General features: G+C 43.4%; 2 protein-coding genes across 4 annotated transcripts; both read right to left on the bottom strand.

The window, feature by feature from the left end:
* Nucleotides 1–1,368: 1,368 nt before the first annotated feature.
* Nucleotides 1,369–10,900, bottom strand: LOC139648936 (rho family-interacting cell polarization regulator 1-like). Of its 2 annotated transcripts, none has more exons than XM_071525202.1 (17): nt 10,781–10,900; nt 8,019–8,106; nt 7,431–7,565; nt 7,216–7,294; nt 7,043–7,066; nt 6,898–6,951; nt 6,609–6,758; nt 6,355–6,418; nt 6,218–6,261; nt 6,001–6,126; nt 4,980–5,128; nt 4,685–4,793; nt 2,726–3,406; nt 2,387–2,628; nt 1,864–1,954; nt 1,628–1,724; nt 1,369–1,508 (listed from the first exon to the last, which is right to left on the bottom strand). In XM_071525202.1, exons 3-17 carry the CDS (start codon nt 7,520–7,522, stop codon nt 1,441–1,443), a joined length of 2,070 nt encoding a protein of 689 aa, XP_071381303.1. In that variant the 5' UTR covers nt 7,523–7,565; nt 8,019–8,106; nt 10,781–10,900; the 3' UTR covers nt 1,369–1,440. The 2 variants fall into 2 exon arrangements, with proteins under 2 accessions (XP_071381303.1, XP_071381304.1); XM_071525203.1 differs by lacking the exon at nt 10,781–10,900 and adding an exon at nt 8,198–8,283.
* Nucleotides 10,901–13,925: 3,025 nt separating this feature from the next.
* LOC139648924 (transcriptional repressor CTCF-like) lies at nt 13,926–22,346 on the bottom strand. Of its 2 annotated transcripts, XM_071525187.1 has the most exons (14): nt 22,213–22,346; nt 20,804–21,086; nt 20,501–20,683; nt 19,972–20,341; nt 19,600–19,770; nt 19,117–19,250; nt 18,889–19,009; nt 18,635–18,784; nt 17,472–17,632; nt 17,165–17,347; nt 16,920–17,055; nt 16,799–16,807; nt 16,179–16,322; nt 13,926–15,591 (listed from the first exon to the last, which is right to left on the bottom strand). In XM_071525187.1, the coding sequence occupies exons 2-14, from the start codon at nt 21,059–21,061 to the stop codon at nt 15,338–15,340; spliced, it is 2,274 nt and encodes a 757-aa protein (XP_071381288.1). In that variant the 5' UTR covers nt 21,062–21,086; nt 22,213–22,346; the 3' UTR covers nt 13,926–15,337. The 2 variants fall into 2 exon arrangements, with proteins under 2 accessions (XP_071381288.1, XP_071381287.1); XM_071525186.1 differs by lacking the exon at nt 16,799–16,807.
* Nucleotides 22,347–22,663: the final 317 nt, after the last annotated feature.

Raw genomic sequence — 22,663 nt, 5'->3', positions numbered from 1 at the left:
TGTGCACACTCTGTAAGTAATTCAGAAAATAAACACTGTATCTTTGCCCATGTTCATACTCCTCTCTCGTTCATGGCATTAATTTATGTAAAACCTTACATTTCTGTCACTTGAGGCACTTTCTGAATGAAGAGGCTCTGTAGATCAATTTAAAGCATAATGCAGAAAGAGTATAGCGCCCCCTCGAGGCAACACTTGTACACAACTACAGACTCGATAGCTTCCTTAGATTGAAGAGTAGTTTTAAACGCTTAAACTGATCATCTGAGCTTTTGATACACACACACTGGCAGTGTGACACAGCTAAACATGCAGGTTTAAATATATTTTGAAATTGCAAATTGTATGTTTGCATTGTTTGTAAACACTGGACCAAAATGCATTCCCTATCTGGTGGAAAGATGCAAAGAGATTCTCAGCAGAGATTATTAGGCAGTCCTATCCTTCAAGTCTAAGTGTATATCTCCAGTACTAATATACTCAATACAACCTCTGGTGTGGCTTCAGGTGAAATGCCACTGAATTTCAGCTATGAAATGTTACTCCTGCACCCCGTGTGTATTGGTGAATATTCTCTAGAATGGTCTCTGATGCCTGGAACGAGAGGACTTTCTTGATATCAGGGTACAATCCTGGTTTGGAACTGATTAAATTACCACTTAGCACTGTAGCTCACTTGGATATAAAACTTCAGACAAACATCACATGGTCATAAAGTCTAGTTTCCCAGCCGCTGTCAGCGGAGCAGCTCTAGGCTGTGCATTGACGTGACATTGCAAATCACAACCCGGATAGTCTGGTTTCCAGCTCTGAGGGTTGTTCTCGTCCACAAATAGCGACCGGACTTTCCTGGGCCTTAACCTCATACACACATAATGTTTCGTCGCTGTCGGGTGAAAACCTCATAACTCCAATTTTGGTGATTTTCATGTTTGAAGGAGTACACGGCCCTCTATGGGTTGAGAAAATTCTCTAACCTTTTGGTCCCATGAAACCCTTTCAAAACCCATCGGATTAACGTCAAAAATGCATTGTCATCAAGCTAAAAGCAAGACTGTTTTTCTTAGTTCCTGAATTGTTGACATTTTAGAAATACGGTTTCACCCGACAGCAACAATTTGTGAATTTAGAAATTGAGTGGTTTTCCCCTTTAACCCGGGCTACATTATGAAACTCTGTGTGTGTGGAGGCAAGAGAGTGGGAACTTTGGAGTGGAAGGATCTTCAGTCACGACTGGGGTGCAGAAACCCCAACTACGTTTTTCGTTCTTGGGCAGAACAAGGCAAATACATTTCTGTCTGCACAATCTCCACCATTTGGCAGAGCTTGCTTGTCTGAGCAGTTAAGTGGAACATCCTTGAGGCCTTTCATCTCTAAATGGGAGATTGTATGAGCAGATCTGAGTCAGGGAAATGCTTTAGCTATGGTTCCACTACATCATTACAGGACAGTAGTGGCCAAATTGCTGGGGGTAGAGGGACGGTCCTCCTGATCACGGGACGTCTCCTCTGAAGGATGAAAGCAAACAAAAAACGAGACAAATCAACAAAATGCTCAATGCATCAGACATGCATTTCTGTTCTCATACCAACAACTACGACACAGCATACTGGCCAACTCCTCTCACCATGTTGTTCGTCTCCCTTTTCTTCACTGTGGTGCTCCTCCTCCTCCTCGGGCATTTCCACCTGACCCAAGTCCTGCAGGTTCTCCACACTCGACCCCTTTTCAAAATATATTTTTGTTAAGCACTGTATTATTTAAACTTTCATTTAATAAACATAAAAATGGACACAAGGCACACTGGACAAGGAACAGAACTGCATTAGCAAACAGTTCAACAGATATTCACGCTCTGATTACCTGTGATTGGGAGTAACAGTCTTCATCTGAGTTCCTAAATCCTTCTGGGGCCTCCATAAGCATCTCCAGAGCCTCCCCCTCCTCTTCATCACTGTTGAGAGAGACAAAATACATGTATCAGGTCAAATATACACCAAATAATGAAGGAACTGTAAAGCCTTCCTTATCATGCTTTACTTACAGCAAGGTATTTAACAGAAACTGGTTTATGAAAATGAAGGACAGGAGCGTCATTCATTTAAAAAGAATGGTTTGTGTCTTCAGTTTAAATAGATTCTGTGCATTTGTATGACCAAAAATATCCCATATGAATAAACTGGGAATATCACCCATCTTCTGTATGGATGAAAAAAGGGAAATGGGAATGGAGACAGATAACAGATAAGAATTTAGGTTATCTGAAGTACTTATGAAATTAGGCTAAGGGAGTGGGCGTTGAGAAACTATTCAGTGTTCAACAGCATTTTTTTTTTCTGTACACTTCCTGACACTAAAAATCCTACCTGACAAACATGATACTGACCTTCCTCCAGTGTATATGTTCTCCTCGTCCTTTTCTTCCTCTGCTATATTCTCTTCCTCCATTTTGTGTTGGTCCTCTCCATGTTCTCCATCCTTCTCTTCCATTTCTACTTGGTCTTCTTCCTTTTGTTCCTCCTCCTGCTCCTCCTCCTCCTCCTCGAGGTCAGAGCAATTGAGAAAGTCGAAACTTTCGAGGGCCGTCTCGACTTCCTGACTGAAACTAGCAGAACAAGGCAAACAAACCTATGGAGAAAACAGAAATTTAGGCATCAAAATATCACCGTCAACATAGTGGATACCCACGCGAAAACACCCAACGCACACACATGCACACACTCACCGTCGGAGGATCTTCTGGTTGTTTTGACTGCTGGATGGACTGGTGTGGCTGAGCGTTTTCCTCTGAGGCTTCTTCTCTAAGTCCCTCTGCATTTGCTCCCATCTCAGTGGTGCTGTCCTCCGTCTCCACTTCAGACTGTTCAGCCTGAAGTGTTGCTGAGTCCTTGGGTGTGTCATCGTTCCCCTCCTGGGCTGACACACACACTTCTGGGTCTCCACATTCGGGTAAATCCGAGCCCTCTGGCCTCTCCAGCAACAGAGGATGGTTTGAGGAGACGTCAGAACAGCTCAGGTTTTCTGAGGTTTCAGAAAGCTCGACTGATTGGACAGACGCCTCATCAGTCACAGTACAATTTCGGCTAATGTCGCCGATATGGCCGTCAGAGCTCGTACTCTGCAGGTGGCCGTTAGGCACTGAACACTTCGAGGAGTCCGTCTGACAGAAAGCCTCCGCGGCGTCCGGCTCGTCCTCCTCCTGGTTGGACGAGAGCGACGGCGTGGAGGTGCCGGAGCGGTGAGGGGTGAAGGACAGCTGAGTGGTGGGAGTGGTCTGCAGCGTGTTGGAGGCCATCAGCCGCTGGGCGTGGTGCGCCATGGCCGGACTGGAGGAGTCATCGGAGGATTCGGAGGAGTTGGACCAGACGGTCCCGTTCTCCAGTTCCCCCTGCCTCTTTAACAGAGACTGGAGAGGAACCCAGCCGCAGAGTGGGGAGGCAGAGAGAGGAGGCAGAGAGAGGAGAGAGACACAGAAACATTAGATTAAAACATCATTATTCTATTATGTCTATACATAAGAAATGATTATGGTTTTCATGCACATGTTGGTTATCAAATTACATCCAGGAAACAAAATATTTTGTACAATACCCCTTTTTGTCCCCAAAGGGGCAATACTACACTCATAATGCTACACTCAATCTTACAAATCACCATACACACCATGTCTCTAATTACAGATAATATGTCAAAACTGCAGCTGCTGAGGGCCCTGCTGGCCTTTCTGCAGTCTAGATTCAAACTGAAGGTGAACAGGCTTTTGCTATCAGGGTCCCTAAACTGCAATGACATCAAATCACATCCAAAAACACATTTTTACAGGCATTTTTAGATATGATATTGTATTGATTTTGCTTGTTTGAACTTGTGCTATGTGTCTTCTTTTACTTGTATAGTACGTTGGTTTCATTGTGTCCTGTAAAGCAATTTACAGAAACTGCTTCCACAAAAGTGATATACAAGTAAAGTTCATTATTGATTCATTATATGTTCCCTCTGACTTTTTAGTTCTGTCACCACAACACACCATACTACTCTACAGCTACATGCCAACACACCAACTGTAAACAGGTGAATCGGGGTGTTGTGCCGGTGAAGTCACAACGTAAGGCTGCCGTCCGGTCCGTCAAGCTGTCATGGAACAGTTCCACCAGCGAGCGGCTCTGTCTGGCCCCGACCCGCGGCGCCGCGCTCTTCAGCGAGGTGAGGAAGAGGAGGGACAGATTGGAGCGCTACTCAACCACTATTAAACAGCTACAAGGACCACAGCTCTGTTCATACATACTGTTGGTCTCACACATCCCACTACCGCTATCATTCACTTGGGGAGTCGCTCCCCTCGCGTCATGCACGCCTGTCCCACGACCACACATCCTAGTACACACTCCTCTGCGAATATCCTCACACACATCACTGCTACCGCTACACACAAAGCAGTCGGGGAGCAGCTGAAACAGAACAAGCCAGCAAAATGAAAGTAATAATAGCCATCAGTAGGGATGAATGGCAAAAGAAAAGAAAATGTAGGAAAAATACTTTGCAATGAAAAACTGCTTTATAAATGTATTACAAACCCCTCACACAAACTACAAACTGGTGGTATAACAGAGCAGGTGTGAAGGAGGTTGCTGTTAGCGGACGGTCAAAATGCTGAGATTGGATATTCTCTGGTCATGTGACTCACATAGAACACCTGCTCCCGCATGGAGGGCGTGTCAGGAGGGCTCTGATTGGATAACAGCCGCTTGGAGACCGTACTGGTGGATGATGTCTGGTCGTCCTTATCGAACGGGCTAAAAAAAACAAAAACGGTACAGACAAGGAGTGAGATAAAGTGCAAAGCATACCCTAACACACATTTTAATAATTAACATTTTCCTTTTTTCTGTACTCCAGTGAAAAGTAATTTATTTTCAGCTTGGTCAAAGAAATCACAAGATGGTGAGGTAATGAGAAGGATTTGCTGAGGTTGAATTTACCTCCAGGTGACCTCCAGGTTGAGTTTGACTGTTCCCAGGTCGTTGATATCCACAGCGAGCGTCTGGGGCAGCGGGCAGAACAGGTCGAGCATCTCGCAGGAGACGCTGCCCACCACCACGTGATTGGCCAGGCTCTTCAGCTCCGTCACCTGGGCAACCAAAACAGACTCAACTATCAACGACGACGACAATCAGCTGAAGCTTCTGACCATTACCAATAAACGATGTGGAACAGGGTTATTATAGTTTGGGATTTATTATAATTTTTTTTTTGTTCAAGGTCTTTTTAGGGTTGGTATTTAAAGTCATACAAAATGCAGTAAATCACGGATACAGTTGGATAAACACTATTAGTTTTTATTTTTATGTAGTTTTCAATTTTTACTTAAATTTCAGTTCGATTTTAGTTTAGTAGTTTAGTTTTATGTTTAGTTTCAGTTCTAGCTTTAGCATTTTTGGTAGGGGGTGGTATTTTTTAAACATTTAATGATAGAAGTTCAGAACAGGTATTTTGAATATGTTTGCAACAGATATTCTGTAATAAAAACAATAAATCATAAATTCTTCATGCTGCACAAATGAATTGCATTAGCAATGAATTCAGACCATTTAGCTCAAAATAATCCCAAACGTTTTCTCCCAACTATTTTCACACGTGTTGTGCAGACGGCGATGCTGTTGGCACTTCCTCTGAGAGCCAGAGGGGATCATGGGGCCGAACATGTCGGTCTACAGGATAGCTGTCTGTCTAGCTGGTGTAGCTGTCTTGTGGTGTAGTATTCAGTAAAAATAGCCAAAAATTCTTCACCTCAAATTCATTCTCTTTTGTTACTCTGCACATAAACAAAAGACTAAAACTAAAAACATCTCAGTTTTAGTTCAGTTTTAGTCTATTTTTTTTAACATTTATTTTAATTTGGTTTTTAAATACCTAGTGTTCGTTTTAGTTTCCTATAATAACCTTGATATGGAATATTTTTTAGTGTGTGTAGATTTATTGGTTTAAAGCTAATTTTCTCACCTTGATTGACAGCAGTTCTGTGACAAGAGGCAGGAAGATGTAATCCTCGCTGTCCCATATCTGCTTGTTGCTAACTTCCACTCGGCCCCGCAGCCTCCAGCGCTGCCGCCCGTAGCGCATCAGGACCTGAAGGGGCAACAAGCAGCCAACGTGACTTGTGTGAACAGAGACTGGAGCAAAATCTGTGCATCTGTGTGTGTGTTTATGTGTTTCTGACCTCGTACTGGTCGCCAGCACACAGCCGCGCAAAGCCAGCAAGACCTGAAACATCAGAGATGGACAAGAAAGTAAGAATACGTCTGATAAAGAGTGGAGGGAGAGTAGAGAGTCAAGTGGGTGCAGAAACTGACTCACCCTTCATCTTAATGTGAAACTCTCCCATCTGGCTTTCCAGCTCACTCTCAAGTGAACACATGTGCTGCAGAGGAAGACAGAGGGAGAGGGATGAATAACTTATGATGTGGGATATCATTAACATGTGGCCAAATATTTATTTTTAGCAAAAGATTTTTCTTTTTTTTAGATTGGGTGTGGCCCCAGAGAACCACATCCAATCTACTGTACATGTTCACACACACAAACACAATTACTTGAGGTGAAACACTCACCTCTGTGCATTCCCTGTAGCCCTTGTTGGCCTCGCTCAGGCTCTCCCGCGCCTCCTTACTGCCAGTGGCAGAGTTGAAGGCTGCCACCATCTTACTCGCTCCGTCACGCAGCCGCCGCTGTATACAGTACGCATCATACAGCTCCTCCACCTGGAGAAGCAGTTTACAAAGGTTTATTTTGTTCCATTTATTTTACTGCACTTCACGTCATTTTGTGAAGAAAAGAGCTGTACCAATAGTGTTTATTAATATTATCATCAACTGACTATTCTCTACTGTATATACACACCTTGCTGAGGTGGAACTCCAAGCGGCGCATGAACCTCTCTATGGCTTTCACTTGCTGGGGAAAAAAAGGAACAAATACCAACTCAATAAACTAATACATCATCTTCTCTCTACCCTTTTCAAACAAGTTACTTAAGGAAACTCACCTTATCCTGCTCATACAAAGACCCCTGCAGAGAATGACAAGAACAAAACAGTTAACATCACAAAGCATCAAAATTAACATCCTGAATGAGGACAGATAGAGATGACAGCAGCTAGGCTGGTACTGGATGGATGGTAATACTGGTGCGACTGGTTTGACTACATGGGTTCTCACCAGACGACCGTTCCTCTTGTTTTCTCTGATCTGCTGACCCAGACTGTCCAGCTCCAGCTGGTGGACCTGCAGGTACGACCTGACAACAGAAACAATCACCATGACTTTCGTTTTAAAGGTTCACAAAGAGCCGTTTCCTGTTAGTTGAGCGATGTTCCACCTGGCAGCTATCCACTGTAATCAATGAGGACAGCGCCCCAAATGTGTTTACTCACTGAAGGCCTCTGCGCAAGGCAGCGTACACTTCATCCAGCCTCTCGGGCTGGGGTGTTTTAGTGGGAGGGAGTTTGGTGGAGCCTGTGAACATCCTGCTTCCCTTAGAAGGCACTTTTCTTCTGGACCAAACACTGCTGAAAGAGGAAGAGGGAGAGATAAATCATTTCTGACAAAGGTTTTAAGGCCTTCATGCTTACAGTGCAATACAAGTACATTCAAAATGGGCAACAAGGCCTTGGGAGGGGAGAGTATGAGAGAGAGAGAGAGAGAGAGGGAGAGAGACTTAATTTCAATTCATTTTTCTATTTCATTGTTTATGTTAAGGACTTTGTGCTTTGGCAACATGTTTTATCAAAACATCATGCCAATGAAGCTTAATTGAATTGAATTGTTGAATTGAGAGAGAGAGAGAGAGAGAGATTACTGTTCTTGTACTTTCATTATAATTTTAATTTGCATTTGTATATGTCGCTTTGGCAATAAGTACCTTTTGTATTTCATGCCAATAAAGCCCATTTGAATTCGAATTTGAGAGAGACGGGGGGGCGGGGGAGAGAGAGAGAGAAAGAAAGAGAGAGAGAGCTCACCTGTTGAGTGGAGAAAGACCGTCACTACTGCAGCATGCTTGGACAGTTGAGTGCAGCACAGCGGCTCTAACAGACTGAAGGACATGTCCTGCAATTACACAGAAAGGAAGACATTAGAGGCTGAACTCCCCCCCGCCCCCCTCTCTCTTCTTCCCTCCTCACTTCACGCCTTACTCTACCTCACAGCGAAACTTCTTCATTAATGATCACTGAGTATTCCTGATACCAGAGGTCAGTGAAGAGAAAATGGTGGAAGAAAGGGGACGGAAACCGCTCTCTCACTTCCTCCACATTGTTTTGTTGAGAGTCTGGGACGGCGAGCAACATGCAGTGACCGCAGCGGCCACCGCCGACAACAGCGGGGAGTAACAGTCTGCTTCTGCTTCCCTTCCCCTTCCTTCCCCGTTTCTCCACCCCCCACCCCCCCCTCCACATCCAACACACGGCTCAGGAAGTCTCATGGCTGACTCTCTACACAGGAAATTCTACACAGAGGTTTGGCCCGAGAATATAAAACCATCTCTGCGTGTGTGTAAAACTGCCTCTCTCTCTGCTCTGCTAAACCTTTCCACACGAGAGGAGAAAACTAAATCAGAGACACAAGTCATGTCACTTCAGAGTGGCGTGAAGCCACTGTCAGAGGAATGAGCAGTGATGATTCAATATTATCGTTTGTCGTGTTTCAGTGGAATCATATTGTGATGGTATGGTGATTTTAGGATATTGCGACACACAATTCTGCTCTCTAATCTGATGATAACAAGCAAATTTCATTTAATACCTCTGACAAAACGAGGTACAGCAGGAATATTATTTGAAAATTTCAGTTTTGTTTGACATCACACCTAACATTACCATTCTGTTCAATCATGGGATGAACATCAACTTGATTATTTAACATGATTTTACATACATGAGCCACATCCTCATATATATGGATCCTTATGATTATGGTGAATTGGATTTCAACCATATTGCCGAGCCCTAATGAGCAGCACAGCTTCTACAGGAGCAGAGGGTCGTGCCGGGGCTAAGCTAGTCACAAAAGGGATTACAGACTTAAACTGGGCTAAATCTGTCAAGCAAGAGACAAACCCATATTAACACATGGGATCTGTGAATGAGTTAACACAAAGCTTACACAAACCAGAGACAGAGCGTGAAAACTGGTGGCATCTGTTGCTCCACACTACTTTCTGTGCAGTGACTCTCTCAAAAAGACAGAGAGGGAAATGTGTGTGCAGCCTTTGTGCGTTAATAAGACAACAGATGGGAGAGTGAAGTGTTCGGCCTGTAGGAGTCGCTGGGACAGACAGACAGACAGACAGACAGACAGACAGACAGATTATCCTTTAACATGCTCAAACGCCTTTTCAGAGACAACATCACTGACAGGAGAATATGCTCTTCAAGTCCCAGATCAATGCTGCAGTGACAGCGAGTCCAGTGAGGGTGCGGACTCGGTGGGCCTGCAGTGCTTCAGGGGTCCAGCTGAACCTCTAATCCCAGCCGCATGCTGAGAGGATTAACTGGAGCCGGTCAGGGTGAGAGCATGGCGAGGTAAAGGTGCCATACCAGAGAGCCTTTTCAGATAAAACAACCCCCCCCCCCCAACTTTTGCCAAACAGAAGGCAGAAGACATGTGATGTAGTCAGCGCCTGCTGCACCATGAGGTGGGCCCAGCTATGGATGAAAGTGCAGTTGGTCATCATGACACACTGATACACATGTGAAAGGCCAGACAGACAGCACAAATCCTCCACTCCTCACGCTCTCTCACACACACACACACACACACACACTTCAAGCCTACACCTACACCTGTGATAGGCTCAGCAGGACTCTATCAGTATTGATTATCAGCGTCAATCGCCTAGTTTGTCCCTCTGTAACGTGTTTCTCTCTTTCATCAACATTATGGGGATCATTAGCTGTATTAATCCTCTCCGCGGGCAGACTGAACAAAGAGGAGACTGTTTCAGTCACCTCACAAGACTCAAGCTTTATAAAGAGCCGGTCACACACTCAGCAGGCCGGCGCGTGAACAACGAGTAGATGGAGACACGCGCACGCACGCACGCACGCGCACGTATAGTCCAGACTGTATTCCGTTTTTTTTTTCTTTTTTCAGTTCTGCATCTAGACTGGAGCTCTCAACTGATAACTACGTCGCACAAGCACACGCACATTTTAGACTATATAATCCATACTTTTGTGTGTGTGAGAGTGTGTGTTGGAGGAGGAGGAGGAGGAAGAGGAGGGGGGGGGGTCCTGGTGTGGAAAAAAAAAATAAAACCACCTCGATTTACAGATTACTGGATTAGCCTAACCCGGCGGTAACAGGCCACTTAAGTAAACCGACAACCGGATACATGTTCACATCACCGAGCTCTTCTTGAAGTAACGATGTGCGTCAGGAGTTAAATCGGCAAACTTGGGAACAGTTACGACCCCCATATCCTACCCCACCCCACCCCCGGAGCTCATCACAGGCCACAAAGTCAACTCCTGCCCGGATCAGGAATCCCCCCTGTCCCTCTAAAAGTGTCCTCACACCGAAACACGACACACAAAAAGAGCCAGGGAGCGAGAGGAGGCAATCACAGCCCGACCGACTTCATCATGTCGGAAAGGGACATCATCACACCAAAACATCATTAGCTAGAAAGCAACTTCACGTCGGACAGACTACACTCGCACCCGTGTAAAGAAAAATAACAGGATTCTTGTTGTGACCTTGGCGATAAAAGCAGCAGCCCTACCCGTGTTTTAAAATCCGACGACCCAGATAATCTGACGGGAAGCCCATTTCCGTCGCGATGCTCAATACAGTTAGGAGAGGTTTCCAATATTCTCCTCTGGGCGCTGTCCTTCTCCTTGATTTCGCAGTTTTTTGTGTCTGCGGTCAAGTCAGCAGCAGTTCCCTAACGACGTCCGGTCATTAGTTTTCAAAATAAAAGTTTAAATCTGAATCGCAATTTGCATCTTAACCGTTTGGGAACACAAAAATGTGACTGAAATACAGCGTAGGCTAGATGTCATTGTAACATCTAAAATCAGTTCTATGGCATTTTAGAAATATTAAAAATATGAATATATGAAATATGAATGAAGTTAATCATGATTTTTTTTCACAGAGCTATAGAGATGGACAAGTGGGATATTTGGTTTAGAGAGGACTGAAATTGAAAGTGATTGACACTGACTGGAAACAAAGTAACATACAATGACCATTTAAGAAACAAGTCTGAATGAATGAAGACAAACTGAATTACACTTAGGCTACAGAACTCAAGCCATTAAGTTGAGTGAAGAAATGAGGCAACAATTAAGGGGGGAAAGGGGAAGGGGAATGGCAGACACAGAGCTATAGACTGCAACAATGCAAATGTAAACACATATTATATGCATTAAAAATAAATTAACACATTTTGTCAAACGCTATGGCCTTGCAAAACAATTTCAAAACATAAATGTATCCTTCAGTTAAATAAACTACTAGTAGTAGTTAACAGCTAACTAACTAACTAACTGGAACTATGAGGATTATACACAGCCCATTTCAGTGTATATTATGTACTTTATTTTTTAAAATGTTACATGCAAATTATTCTAAAATCCAACTTAAAATGTGAATAGCTAACAATGCACACTTCCATGTCTGCTTCAAGCCTATAAATCTATTAGCTAAAGAAGATATTTTACTGTTACTATTTGTTGTATTGTTCTCATGGTTGATTGTGGTAATTACTCGTTGTATAATTCTCTCTATTTGTCTTATTGTTACCCATGTGTTATTCTGTGCTGCTACAACAATCAGTAACATCAGGCTACTTTTATTTTGAAATCAAATCCGCAAAGCGGAAGACATGTTGTCGCTAGTTGCTGGGGCAACAGGGATGTCTCTGGCTCTGTCACTATTTTCTCCGTTGCTTTTGCTGCTGCGCTGGCGACGCCACGGTGAAGCCAACGGAAAAAAACAGGCATGATGTGTTCCGAAGCGGAGGAAGGAGTAAAGTACCGACGTCTGTCACAACCACAGCAGTCAGTCACCCAAGGGTGTTCAGTTTAAAGTGTAGGTGAATTTCAGTCTGAATGTTTAATTTAAATCTATCACGTGCAGGCACAGAGGACAGTTTGTTCACATTTAGCTACCGAGAGCAGGGGGCGGCGGGGAAGGAAAGCATGTGGCGCATTTTCCTCACGTTTTTCTTAACAAAACAGGACGTTACAGGTGTCAGAACTGAGGATGCTGCTGTTCATCTTGTCGATTAAATAACTGCTAGGTTCTGGGTGATACTCCATCGTGTATTATTGCATAGTGGCTGGGTAATTTAGAGCAAAGTGAGGGCCACGACTGAACTCTCGAAGAGATGTAAGTCATATGACATGCAGGAAGACTGGTAAGAGAGTGGTTAGCAGGGAAATAAACTTATTTTTTGTCTACAACTAAGTCAGTGAAAGTGGGTAACGTTAGTAAATTCTCCAGCCAGTTTCACTATACCAGACAGCTAGCTTTTTAAGACCGTTATGCTGATCGACATATGGTAGCCACATCCTGTCAAAGTGGCTGGCAGAACAAGCTAACTCACACCCTGGTTAGCAGGAATGGACCAGTACCATCTACATTTGCACATTTATCTTGGGAAACAGTGGGTGTTGAATCCATGCATAATGACCATTTGTTTACGGCTACTACGTTATTCTGACCCCTAATATTAGATGGGAAGGTCCCCAGACCTCAGAAATCAGTGCACCTAGACTCAAAAATCCTGGAGCTACTTCACAGAGAATTAGATGAGAAAAATGGTACTGTATAGGTGACATGGGGAGATGGGAGAGCACCCTGGGGTTCACAGCTGATATCTCTACTATAAGATAAGGCTCAAATGGTTGTAAAAACTCAAATATTGTTTGGATTCTCCATTCTCCAGACTTTATATACCTGATCACGTCACAAGTTTAATCTTTGTTACCGACTTTTCTGGCTTTGGCAGACAATTGTTCATATTCACAAATTTGCGTAGGCTCTCCCAGACCTTAGTAATAACACATGAATGCTTAAACTGAGTGATGTTCCCCTATAAGTAACTGAAAAAGCCATCACCTCACTTAATGTGCAGTATTCATCAATTGTCCTAAACAGCGTGTCCCTTTTTGTTAGTGCAGTACAAAGTTTAGACAAGAAAGTTTTGATAACTGTGTCAGTGGAGGCTGATGGACCTACTTTGTTCAAAGTGTTTGAGGATAAGCTACAGTGGCAATAATTCTGGTTCACTGGATTGTGTATAAGATCCATCATAGCCCATGGCTCATCATGGAAGAAAAGGCATGTTGTGATTGCACATGCATTCTAGCATCAAGGTCAAAATCAGACATTTATTCAGCAACTTAGATGAATGATCCATTTTGCAAATTCTAAATATTGGTTATGAATGGTTTCAAAAACATAGGAGTGAAACATCGGCTGTAATGCAAACAGCCTAAAAACTAGAGTTTTCTTTTATAATAATTATGATCAAATCAACTGCTTTTGACACCTCCTGGTAAAATAGTTGTAACCAAGTCCCAGTTAAAGCTAAACAAGACCTCAAATCTGTCACAGTAGGAGTTCAGTGGTGTGTCAGTATATCAATTTAATATTTCATAGTTAAGGTAAAATTCTCTTAATGTACAAATGCATGAACATCTTAATATAAAATCACCCATCTAATAAAATGCATTTCCATGCAAATTGACTTTTTTTGCACTCATTTATTTCTCAGCAAATTGTAATCATTAACTGAATATTTTTGGCCGTAACTGTACCACATAAATGTGACAACGGTTAAAGCCCATCACACATTGATTTTCAATTTTCATGATAAATTATTCAATAAGGAAAGTACAACTGCAGAAACCTAAAACTTCAATGCGACTTTTTCTTTTTATTGGTTGTACAGTCATACATCTGTTCTCATCTGCCATCCATTAAGTCGTCATTCAAGCTGCTAGCATTTCACTGTCAGCGGTACAAAAAACAAACAAAAAAATAAAACATCAACCCCAAGTGGAATGGCGACATGAGGGAGCTAAACAACGTTCTTTCCTCGTACTTATCAGTGACAATGTTTAGCACATAATATGCAGAATCAAGGGTGACAGTGGCAAGAAAGGAGCATAATATAAGCGGCGCAGAAGCTCTTAAAAACTAGAATGGGCTGATGTCTAGGATACACCACCCATAGAAAAAGAAACCAAAAAATAAAAATCTCATTTCATTTTTTTTTAACCACCTTGAGGTGGCTGTATTGAATGGTGTTATCATTAGCCTCCTGAATGTTTCCTTTATCTTGTTTCTGCTGTGGCCAGTAATTTTGTGACATTGATAAGGATAATTCTGGTCATTTTCAACCTGGGCCTCATCTTTTTGCCATCATGCAGACTGCTTCTGGTGAAAGGCGCACAGCTCTCCAATACAATTCAACGGGGCAAAAAGGAAAACTAAAAGTCGAACCCCCTAAAAATATGCCCTTTCCTCAAATGTATAAGAGAGCAGTGTTCCCTGCTCACTGAGAGGTATCTAGAGCTCTTCAGTGAAATAACTGAAAAATAAAATAACAAAATTTTAATCAGAACTGATCAGCATAATGGCAAAAACTAGGAAAATAAGGCCCAGGTTGAAAATAACCAAAATATCTTTGAACTAGCTTCCCTGTGTGCTCTACATGTCAGCATACAAGCCTCTTCCCCTGGCAAATTTTTGAAAATTTATTTACTAGTGGAATTATGTACAATAAGTAAAAGTTGCCTAAAAACATAATAAAAAAGGTAGAGGGGGCAGCAGTGGCACCTGAATAAAAGATGTGCAAAGCTTCTAACTATGCACACCAAAATTACACACACACTGTAATTACTTTCAGACACAATTAAATTCATTTTCTACCTTCTTTGAATACATTTAGCACGCCATTTTTAATGCAGATAATGTGGCGTAGCTATTGGCTACCATGCCAGTGAGAAAACCGGGGGGGGGGGCCCCCTCCCCCCCCGGGAGAAGCAAAGGTAACAGTTAGGAGGCTAATGACACTGTCTGTCTAACACAGCTACCCCAAACTCTGAAACACATTGAGATGCATTTTTCTGGTTGGTAAATCCTTATTAAAAATATTTATGACTTATCCAAGTCTTCATCAACAACATGATTAAAAGTAAATCTTAAATTACAACAGGGATGTTCATTTCTGTGCAGGATGCATGTGTTTTGTGAGCCTAAATACAGAGAATTAAACGAAGGTGTGTTCAAGGGTCTGTGTGTGTTTACAGAGTCGACCCTCACATCACCGGTCCATCATGCTGAGGATCATCTCCGGGGTCAGGTCTCCGTTGGGCGGGGCCTCCTGTGCCGGCTCCTCTACCTGGGCCAACCCCTCCGCCTGAGCGGCCGATTTCCCCCCGGCAGCCTCCGCCTCCTCAGTGGTTTCCTCATCACCCTCGCCCTCCTCCTCTTCTGGCTCAGCTTCAATCTCCTTCTTCACAATGATGTCGTCCACCTCTCCGGTGGCCTCGTCCTCCACATGGATGATAGCAGCCGCTGTCAAGAGAGTTTCAGGTTAGAGAATGCCGTTATAAAACTTCCAGGGCTAAATATGGATATAAGATACGTTTAAAAAAGCCTCACTCCTTCCGACTCAGTGATTATTAACTATGCAGTCATGCAATTATTCGCAAACATTTACAGACTCTTGAAATTAACACATGGTCCATTCTTATCGTGTACGGCTTCACAATATTATCGTTTATCGTCTTTCAGTGGACTTACATTATATGACACTGATTCTGTTGTCTAAATGGCTAAGTACATTTTATTTAAAAACCGAGGTATGAAACACTTTAAAGGAATATTTTAAAATTTCTGCTTCATCACACTTCAGTTCAATGTGATGAACTTCAATGTCATTATTTAACGTGATTTGCACCTCTCTATATATAAAAAAAAAATCCTTCTGATTATCACAATATTGATTTCAACCATTATCGCCCAGCCCCATTTACAAACACAACTTCTTATATACAATTAATAATGACAATGGTTTAAAGAAATTGGAGAAACTCAAAACGTCAAACGCTGATAGACCGTCAGTATACAGTTAGAAGAGTGTCTGGAAGTATGACACTTACTCTCTGGTTTGTTCTTAGGGGGCCGTCCACGTTTCCTCTTGGCTGGCGGCTCCACAGGGGCCGGGATCGGGACGACTGGTGGATCCTGTTCCACCTCAATCTCAGGTAGGTCCTCATCCTCTTCCATTTCATCCAGTTCATCCTCTACATAAGAGAGAGGAAGGAAAGGTAGGGGATATTATCCTTCATTCATTCTTAGGTTGGGAAGACAAAGACTTCAAATCCAAACATAATGAACAAACTTACCAAGTCTTTCCAAAAGATACTACCACCAGAAAAGGACGCAACTTACAACCATACGAAAACATACACTCAGTGGCCACTTTATTCGGTAAAACTCTCCGTTTACGCAAACGGCTCACTCCACTAGACAGTGAATCACAAATGGGCTAGATCTGTGATTTAAGCAACTGAACATGGTATAATTGGTGCTAGTCGCACTGGTTCCAGTATTTACGAAATGGAGGACCTCCTGGGATTTTAATGTTTGTCTATAGTTTACCAAGAACGGTGCAATAAACAAAACAAATCCTGTCAGCTGCTGTCCTGAGGGCAAAAATGCCTCATTGATGAGAAAGGTCAGAAGAATGGCAAGACTGTTTTTGAGTAACAACTCGCACCAGTGTATTCTGATGTCAAAACGCAGAGCTGCTACACAAAACACATATAGGCTGGCAGCTCTGTAATAAAGTGGCGACTGATTTAATCAATTTATGAAAAGTATAGATAGTGCGCTTGTACCTGAGTCGTCATCATTATCATCCCTCCTGGAACGCATCTTCCTTTTCCTGCCACGGCGGGCCCTTTTGGGCGGGTTTCCGTTCTCATCACCGATATCCTCGCCCGTGCAATTCTCAGTATGACGCAGCATTGTGTTCTGAAGGGCAGAGAAACACGACCATCACAACCCTGTGACATAAACAACTATCCTTTTCTATGTGAAGGGTACTTGTGCATATGTGTGACATCTCAGCACTCAGTCCTACCCTGCGAGTGAACGTCTTGCTGCACTTGCTGCAGACGAAGGCAGTGGGGACGAAGTTGGGATCATGGTAGCGCTTGAAGTGCATGTCCAGCAGCTGCTTCTGCCGGAACGTTTTCTCACACTGGCTGCAGGCAAATGGCTTCTCCCCTGTGTGTGTGCGTTTGTGCATCGTCATGTGGCGCTCCTATGAGGGAAGAGGTCAGAGAAAGGACAGCCATTTAGCTTGAAAATAAGTTATTAAAAAGAGAGATCCAGATGTGAAATGGAAACCTCGGCAACAACTGCTCCATACTCCACATGACACATACCTGTCTGCAACAGTAATCACAGTGTTCGCACTTGAAACGTTTCTCATTCTTGTGAGTCTTCTGGTGTTGGATGAGAGCGTACCGCTCATGGAACACAGCATCACAATAACGACATTTCTTGCCTTTCTCAATGAACGAGTGCTGCTTCCGCAAGTGCACACCTGGGACAGAAACAGTCAGTCAGTATAGATGTAAGAACTGGGCCAACCCAAGTCCCTCTCAACAGGTGCTACATGGGCTGCTTTAACCAGTTGTATAGGGATCAGAAAAAAAGTGGAGCCAGTTAATTGAGGTTTACGGCAGTTTTTCTTTGAAAGATGCTATGAGGGCTAAACAGATGCCTTCCACTTAAGTACATACATATTCATCCAATTCCCCATTGAGTAGAACTACAGTGAGTACATTTACATACACACCAATACTCCAAGTTACTGGGACTAATCAGCTTATGGCAATATTTCAATTACAAGGTATACATGGTTCAAAGTAATGTGATTTCTCTAATAACCCGGTTATTAAGTCTAAAGGAACCGACATAAGAAAAAGTTTCCCAGCTCTTCCTCTCCTTTGTCTGTCTGGGGATGTTGATGACAAGCAAGATTATCAGATAAAAAGTCGTTTACATGACAGTTTCAGTAGTTGGAGTACTGCCTTAATCTGTCCAAGATCAAACTATTAATGTGTATATAAACATGCTCAGTGACAACAGAGAGGTGTACAGGGCTCTCACTTTTTCCATGGCTGATTTAAATGCAAGAGAGGTTTGCTGTAGGAAGGAGAACAAGAAGAGCTACTGGGAGGGGATATATGTGAAAAACTATCCAAACCGTGATTAAAAGGTATTCTTTGGTAATGGGGTTTAAAATGGAATCAAATAAAGAAATGAACAAATAAAGAAAGAACAAACAACATCAAATATGGCTATTATTTAACTTCCCTGGTGTCAGAAAATGAGATGGCTCACTGAGTAGAGTGCGTACCATGTAAGGCTCAGTCCTTCCCGCAGCGACCCGGGTTCGAATCCGGCCCGTGGTCATGTGCTGCATGTCCTCCCCTCTCTCTCCCATACCTTCCTGTCTGTCTCTGACACTGTCTCTATCTAATACAGCATAAAAATGCCTAAAAAATATATATATATAAAAAAATAGTAAAGCACAACGCACCAAGGTCACTCTTGCGGGCGATGACCGTATCACAGTGGGGGCAGTGGAACTTGGCCACGTTCTCGGTGTGTTTCTGCAGAATGTGCATCTTCATGGTGCCGCTCTGTGTGAAGCGAGCATGGCAGATGTAGCACTCGTAAGGCTTCTCACCTGCAACAAAGAGGAGACAGTATACCGAGTGAGGGATTTTTCTCAAACTGGAGGTGAACCAGGATAATCAATCTTCTGACCGCTTAATGCTGCGAGCGTCTTACCCGAGTGTGTCCTCATATGTCTCTTCAGCTTGTAGGTGTCTCTGCTGGCATAGCTGCACAGACTGCATTGGAAAGGCCGTTCCCCTGTATGAGAGCGGATGTGCCTTTTCAACTTACTCACCTATAAAACAGAGAGAAACCTTCAAAAAACAGCCCATCCTAGACGACAGGAAAGGGAAATTCACATTAGGTAGGTCTCTAAACAGAAATCAATGTGCGATTACTTGCCTCTACGCTGCAATAGTCACACATGGAGCACTTGAAGGGCTTCTCGTGGGTGTGCTTGTAGCGACGATGACGCACCAGCTCACCACTGGTCACAAACGCCATATCGCAGTCTGTGCATTTATGAGGGCGTGTGCCTAAGAAATTGAAGAGAATAAGAATGAATAAAAGAAAATGTTTTGTATTCCTGCATAGTCTAAGTAAGATGGAAAAGCAAGAGTACACCTGAAGCAGGGGTGAAAATTAACTGGTGGTAAATGCCTACTCTGTTTTGTCTTGAATGGAGAAATTGCTGGTCTAATAACATTTCAGCAGGAATAACAATAACTATCCCAGCTGGACAGTGTTGAAAGAGCAAAGAGTAATTTCTTAACTCACCAAATTATCCAAATCATTACAAACTATACCAAACTCTTTTCCCCACCATTATGTGGCTTCCTGAATACCACACTTCTTGAAATACCTGTGCTGTGTGTATTGAAGTACCTGTGTGCGTGTTGAGGTGGTTCCTCAGCAGGGTGACTGTTCTAAAGGCCCTTCCACACAAGTGACACTTATGTGGCCTCTCATCTGTGTGGCTCTTCATGTGCCGGTCCAGGTTGGACCGCCGTGGACACGTGTAGCTACACAGCTCACACTGAAACGTCTTCTTCACACCTGGGGACAAAAAGCAGAGATAATGGGTTCCTAGAAAGCACCAAAGACCTACTCCATTGATGACAACGCCTTGCAAAACCTTGGCAAATGCTTAACAGATCCAGGTTAGGTTGCACTTTTTTTGCATTTTTGAAACAATGGAAATATCCATTGTGACTTGGGGATATACATACATACAAAGAAACAGGTATGAATTCTAACCTTTCTTCTTAATCTTGGTGGGCTTTGGTGGCTTCATGTTGCCCACAACCTTCTCAGCATTCACCTCGGAGAGTAGCCCCTCCTGCTGCTCCTCCTCAAAGTCGTAGACAGAGACATCCATGTCACGATCACCCTCTGCATACCGCAGGCGGCTCTTCTTTCCTTTCTTTCCCCTGCGGACAATGGCAAGGGGCTGGTAGTCTGGGTCCTTGGACCAGTCGGGGTCGTCTTGCTGGGGCTCAGCAGGTTCGTCGTCCTCCTCCACCGCCACTTCCTCCTCTGCCTGAGTCCCCTGAAGCTCCTCTTGGGCAGCCTGGAGCTCCTCCTGCTCTATAGTCTCCACCTCTCCATTGGCACCCACTTTCACCACCTGAAGATTAACAGGGTGCATCTTTCATGAGAAGACTTTCCTTCAACACCATGAAGAAGGTAGCACAACAGTTAACCGAGTATGGTAGTTTGTTTTAGAAGGCATAACTAAAAAGGGAGTTAATTTGGTTTCACAGAGTGTTTCAATGTGGTTTCGCACCTGGAAGCCCTCAGGCAAGGGAAGAGTGTGACAGATAACTGGGTCTGTTTCCTTGTTAGCTGTCGAGGCATCAACAAAAGTGGCCTGGAGTCCCTCCACAGTTCCCGTCGTGACTGGTACCTGCACCAGCTGAAGCTGACCGAGACCTAGTGCAGCACCCGCCTGCTCCTCCATATTCACCACCTGCGTAGAACAACAAGTCATTTCAACTTCAACAAATGCAAAAATTCAACCCTCCAACAATGGGGATAATAAATAATTATCCAGCATAATTATCCAGTCTAACCTATATTCCATACCAACCTGCAGGGTGATGATCTGACCCTCGTCTCCACCGGTAACGGTCACTGTGCCGCCCCCCTCCAACACTTCAGTCTTCATTTGCAGTAGAGTCGGATCAAGAGCGTCCATCACCATCATCTCCATGTTACCGGCTACCTCGCCTTGTGTGGCTATGGCTGCCCCCTGCATCAAGGCCTCCCCACCCTCTGGCAGAACCTTTCCTTCTGGAACCAAGGCAGCAGCCTGAGCTGTCTCCATGGAAACAACCTCGCCCTCCATGGAAACGGGCCAACCAACAAACACTCTGCCAAACAGAAGAGATATAAAAATAGTCAAATAGAGATCACGACTTATGGGACTGATATTGTTTTCCTCTGTAGGTTTTTTTTTTTTTGAGGGGGGGGGGGCTCTCACTCATGATGCATGTTTTAATGCAATTCAGAGGTTGAGGGGACATGAGGACAGCTGCAGACTATACAATTAACAACAAACAAATCTTCTTGCACAGATACTACACCATTTCAATGTTCACCCTAAGGCTATATTAATGATGCAGTATTTCAACTAGTAACAGTGATATTCTATGCATTACGATCGCAGTTTAATTATTTTTACGTGAATGGGCATTATGGATTGAATAGAGTCTTTGTACTAGCCGAACAAACACTCAACTTAAAAAATAATTTGTTAATCCTATACTTTTTCCACAAAATCATTGTGCAACTCATCGTCTATGGAGCACCTTGTGACTACTTTGATACCATCAAAGTTTTAAGTCTACGTTCTGTGATTTATTTTTAGGAGACAGTTGTGCGTGTTCAAACATAGGCTATTAGTCATCGTAGTTACACGATTGACATAACATGATCCTACATTGAGTGGTATTCCCTTTTAATTTAACGTTATGTGCTTCACACAATCCAAGTCGCAATACGATTGCGATGTTACGGACGATGAGGTTTTTATTGATCGCTGCTTCAAAGCCACTCACTCGTAATTTATAGAAACATTTTACAATACAACCTATAGCCTAGACAACAATATATTAATCTGAAAATGATACAAAGTACTTAAATATCAACTCGGGTTTAGTTTGGTAACTCAGGAGGCACGAGCAGTCTGAAAACAGGAAACAAAGGGCACGAGAAGATGGACGTCAGGCCTAAACAAACTTAAAACCGTAACACCGCTATTATAGACATATTTGCCTAAATGCCACAATATATCAGACAGAAAACACGACTGTGTTCAACTGAAACACTCAGCTGTATTTTACAGACTTATTTACAACATTTTGGATAACGATAGAGGGAGACAAACACCCACCGCCTGCCGCCTGGACGGTAAGCCCTACCGTGACACCTAGAGGCCGCCGACAGCTCCTACAAAAACGTTTCCCGGTGCGGGGGTGAAGTAACTGTTTCACTTACTTCCGAGTACTTGTTCTTCACGGTATGTTCTCCTGGACGCTCGGTGTCTGTGTTTTCTCCCCTCGCTCCCGATGCGGACGTCTTTATCTCTTGCGCTGAGCTATTAATTCTCTCCCGCTTTAGAAGAGTTGGCCTAACACAAAATGGCGGCCCGTAGCGCTGAACGGACATGCGCAAACAGGGGGCCGACGGGAAAGAGGGGGAGAGCAAAGCAGTTCACAGGCAGCTCGCGCCAGTTTTGAATTTAAGCGTGGGCGTGGTGTCGGAGTGAACGTTCAATGATGATGATGATGAAGATGATTAGGCCTATTGATACTGCTGTTGTTGTTGTTGTTGTTGTTGTTGCTGTTAGTAGTAGTACTAGCAGTAGAAGTAGAAGTAATACAAGGTATCATGTACAATTTTTCCAATGGGAAATGCAAATATACTATCTATAAATATGCTATCAGTC

This window comes from Centroberyx affinis, unplaced genomic scaffold (genome assembly GCF_046629955.1).
Source record: "Centroberyx affinis isolate AG114_WGS23_722 - 3 ecotype Tasmania unplaced genomic scaffold, CSIRO-AGI_Caff_v1 ptg001273l_1, whole genome shotgun sequence".
In the NCBI taxonomy this organism is placed as follows: domain Eukaryota; kingdom Metazoa; phylum Chordata; class Actinopteri; order Beryciformes; family Berycidae; genus Centroberyx; species Centroberyx affinis.
Note: the sequence above shows the minus strand (reverse complement) of the source record. Positions and strands in the feature narration are given on the sequence as shown.

What these genes read in the sequence shown, in the direction of transcription:
- LOC139648924 (XM_071525187.1), bottom strand. Translation starts at nt 21,061, where the DNA reads ATGGAGGGCGAGGTTGTTTCCATGGAGACAGCTCAGGCTGCTGCCTTG. An exon ending in CCTTGCCTGAGGGCTTCCAG is followed by an intron (nt 20,342 to 20,500) that starts GTGCGAAACCAC and finishes GTTAATCTTCAG; the next exon opens with GTGGTGAAAGTGGGTGCCAA. An exon ending in GCAAGACGTTCACTCGCAGG is followed by an intron (nt 17,056 to 17,164) that starts GTAGGACTGAGT and finishes TCTGCCCTTCAG; the next exon opens with AACACAATGCTGCGTCATAC.
- LOC139648936 (XM_071525202.1), bottom strand. Translation starts at nt 7,522, where the DNA reads ATGTTCACAGGCTCCACCAAACTCCCTCCCACTAAAACACCCCAGCCC. An exon ending in CTTTGTATGAGCAGGATAAG is followed by an intron (nt 6,952 to 7,042) that starts GTGAGTTTCCTT and finishes TTTTTTCCCCAG; the next exon opens with CAAGTGAAAGCCATAGAGAG. An exon ending in GTTTCACATTAAGATGAAGG is followed by an intron (nt 6,262 to 6,354) that starts GTGAGTCAGTTT and finishes CTGATGTTTCAG; the next exon opens with GTCTTGCTGGCTTTGCGCGG.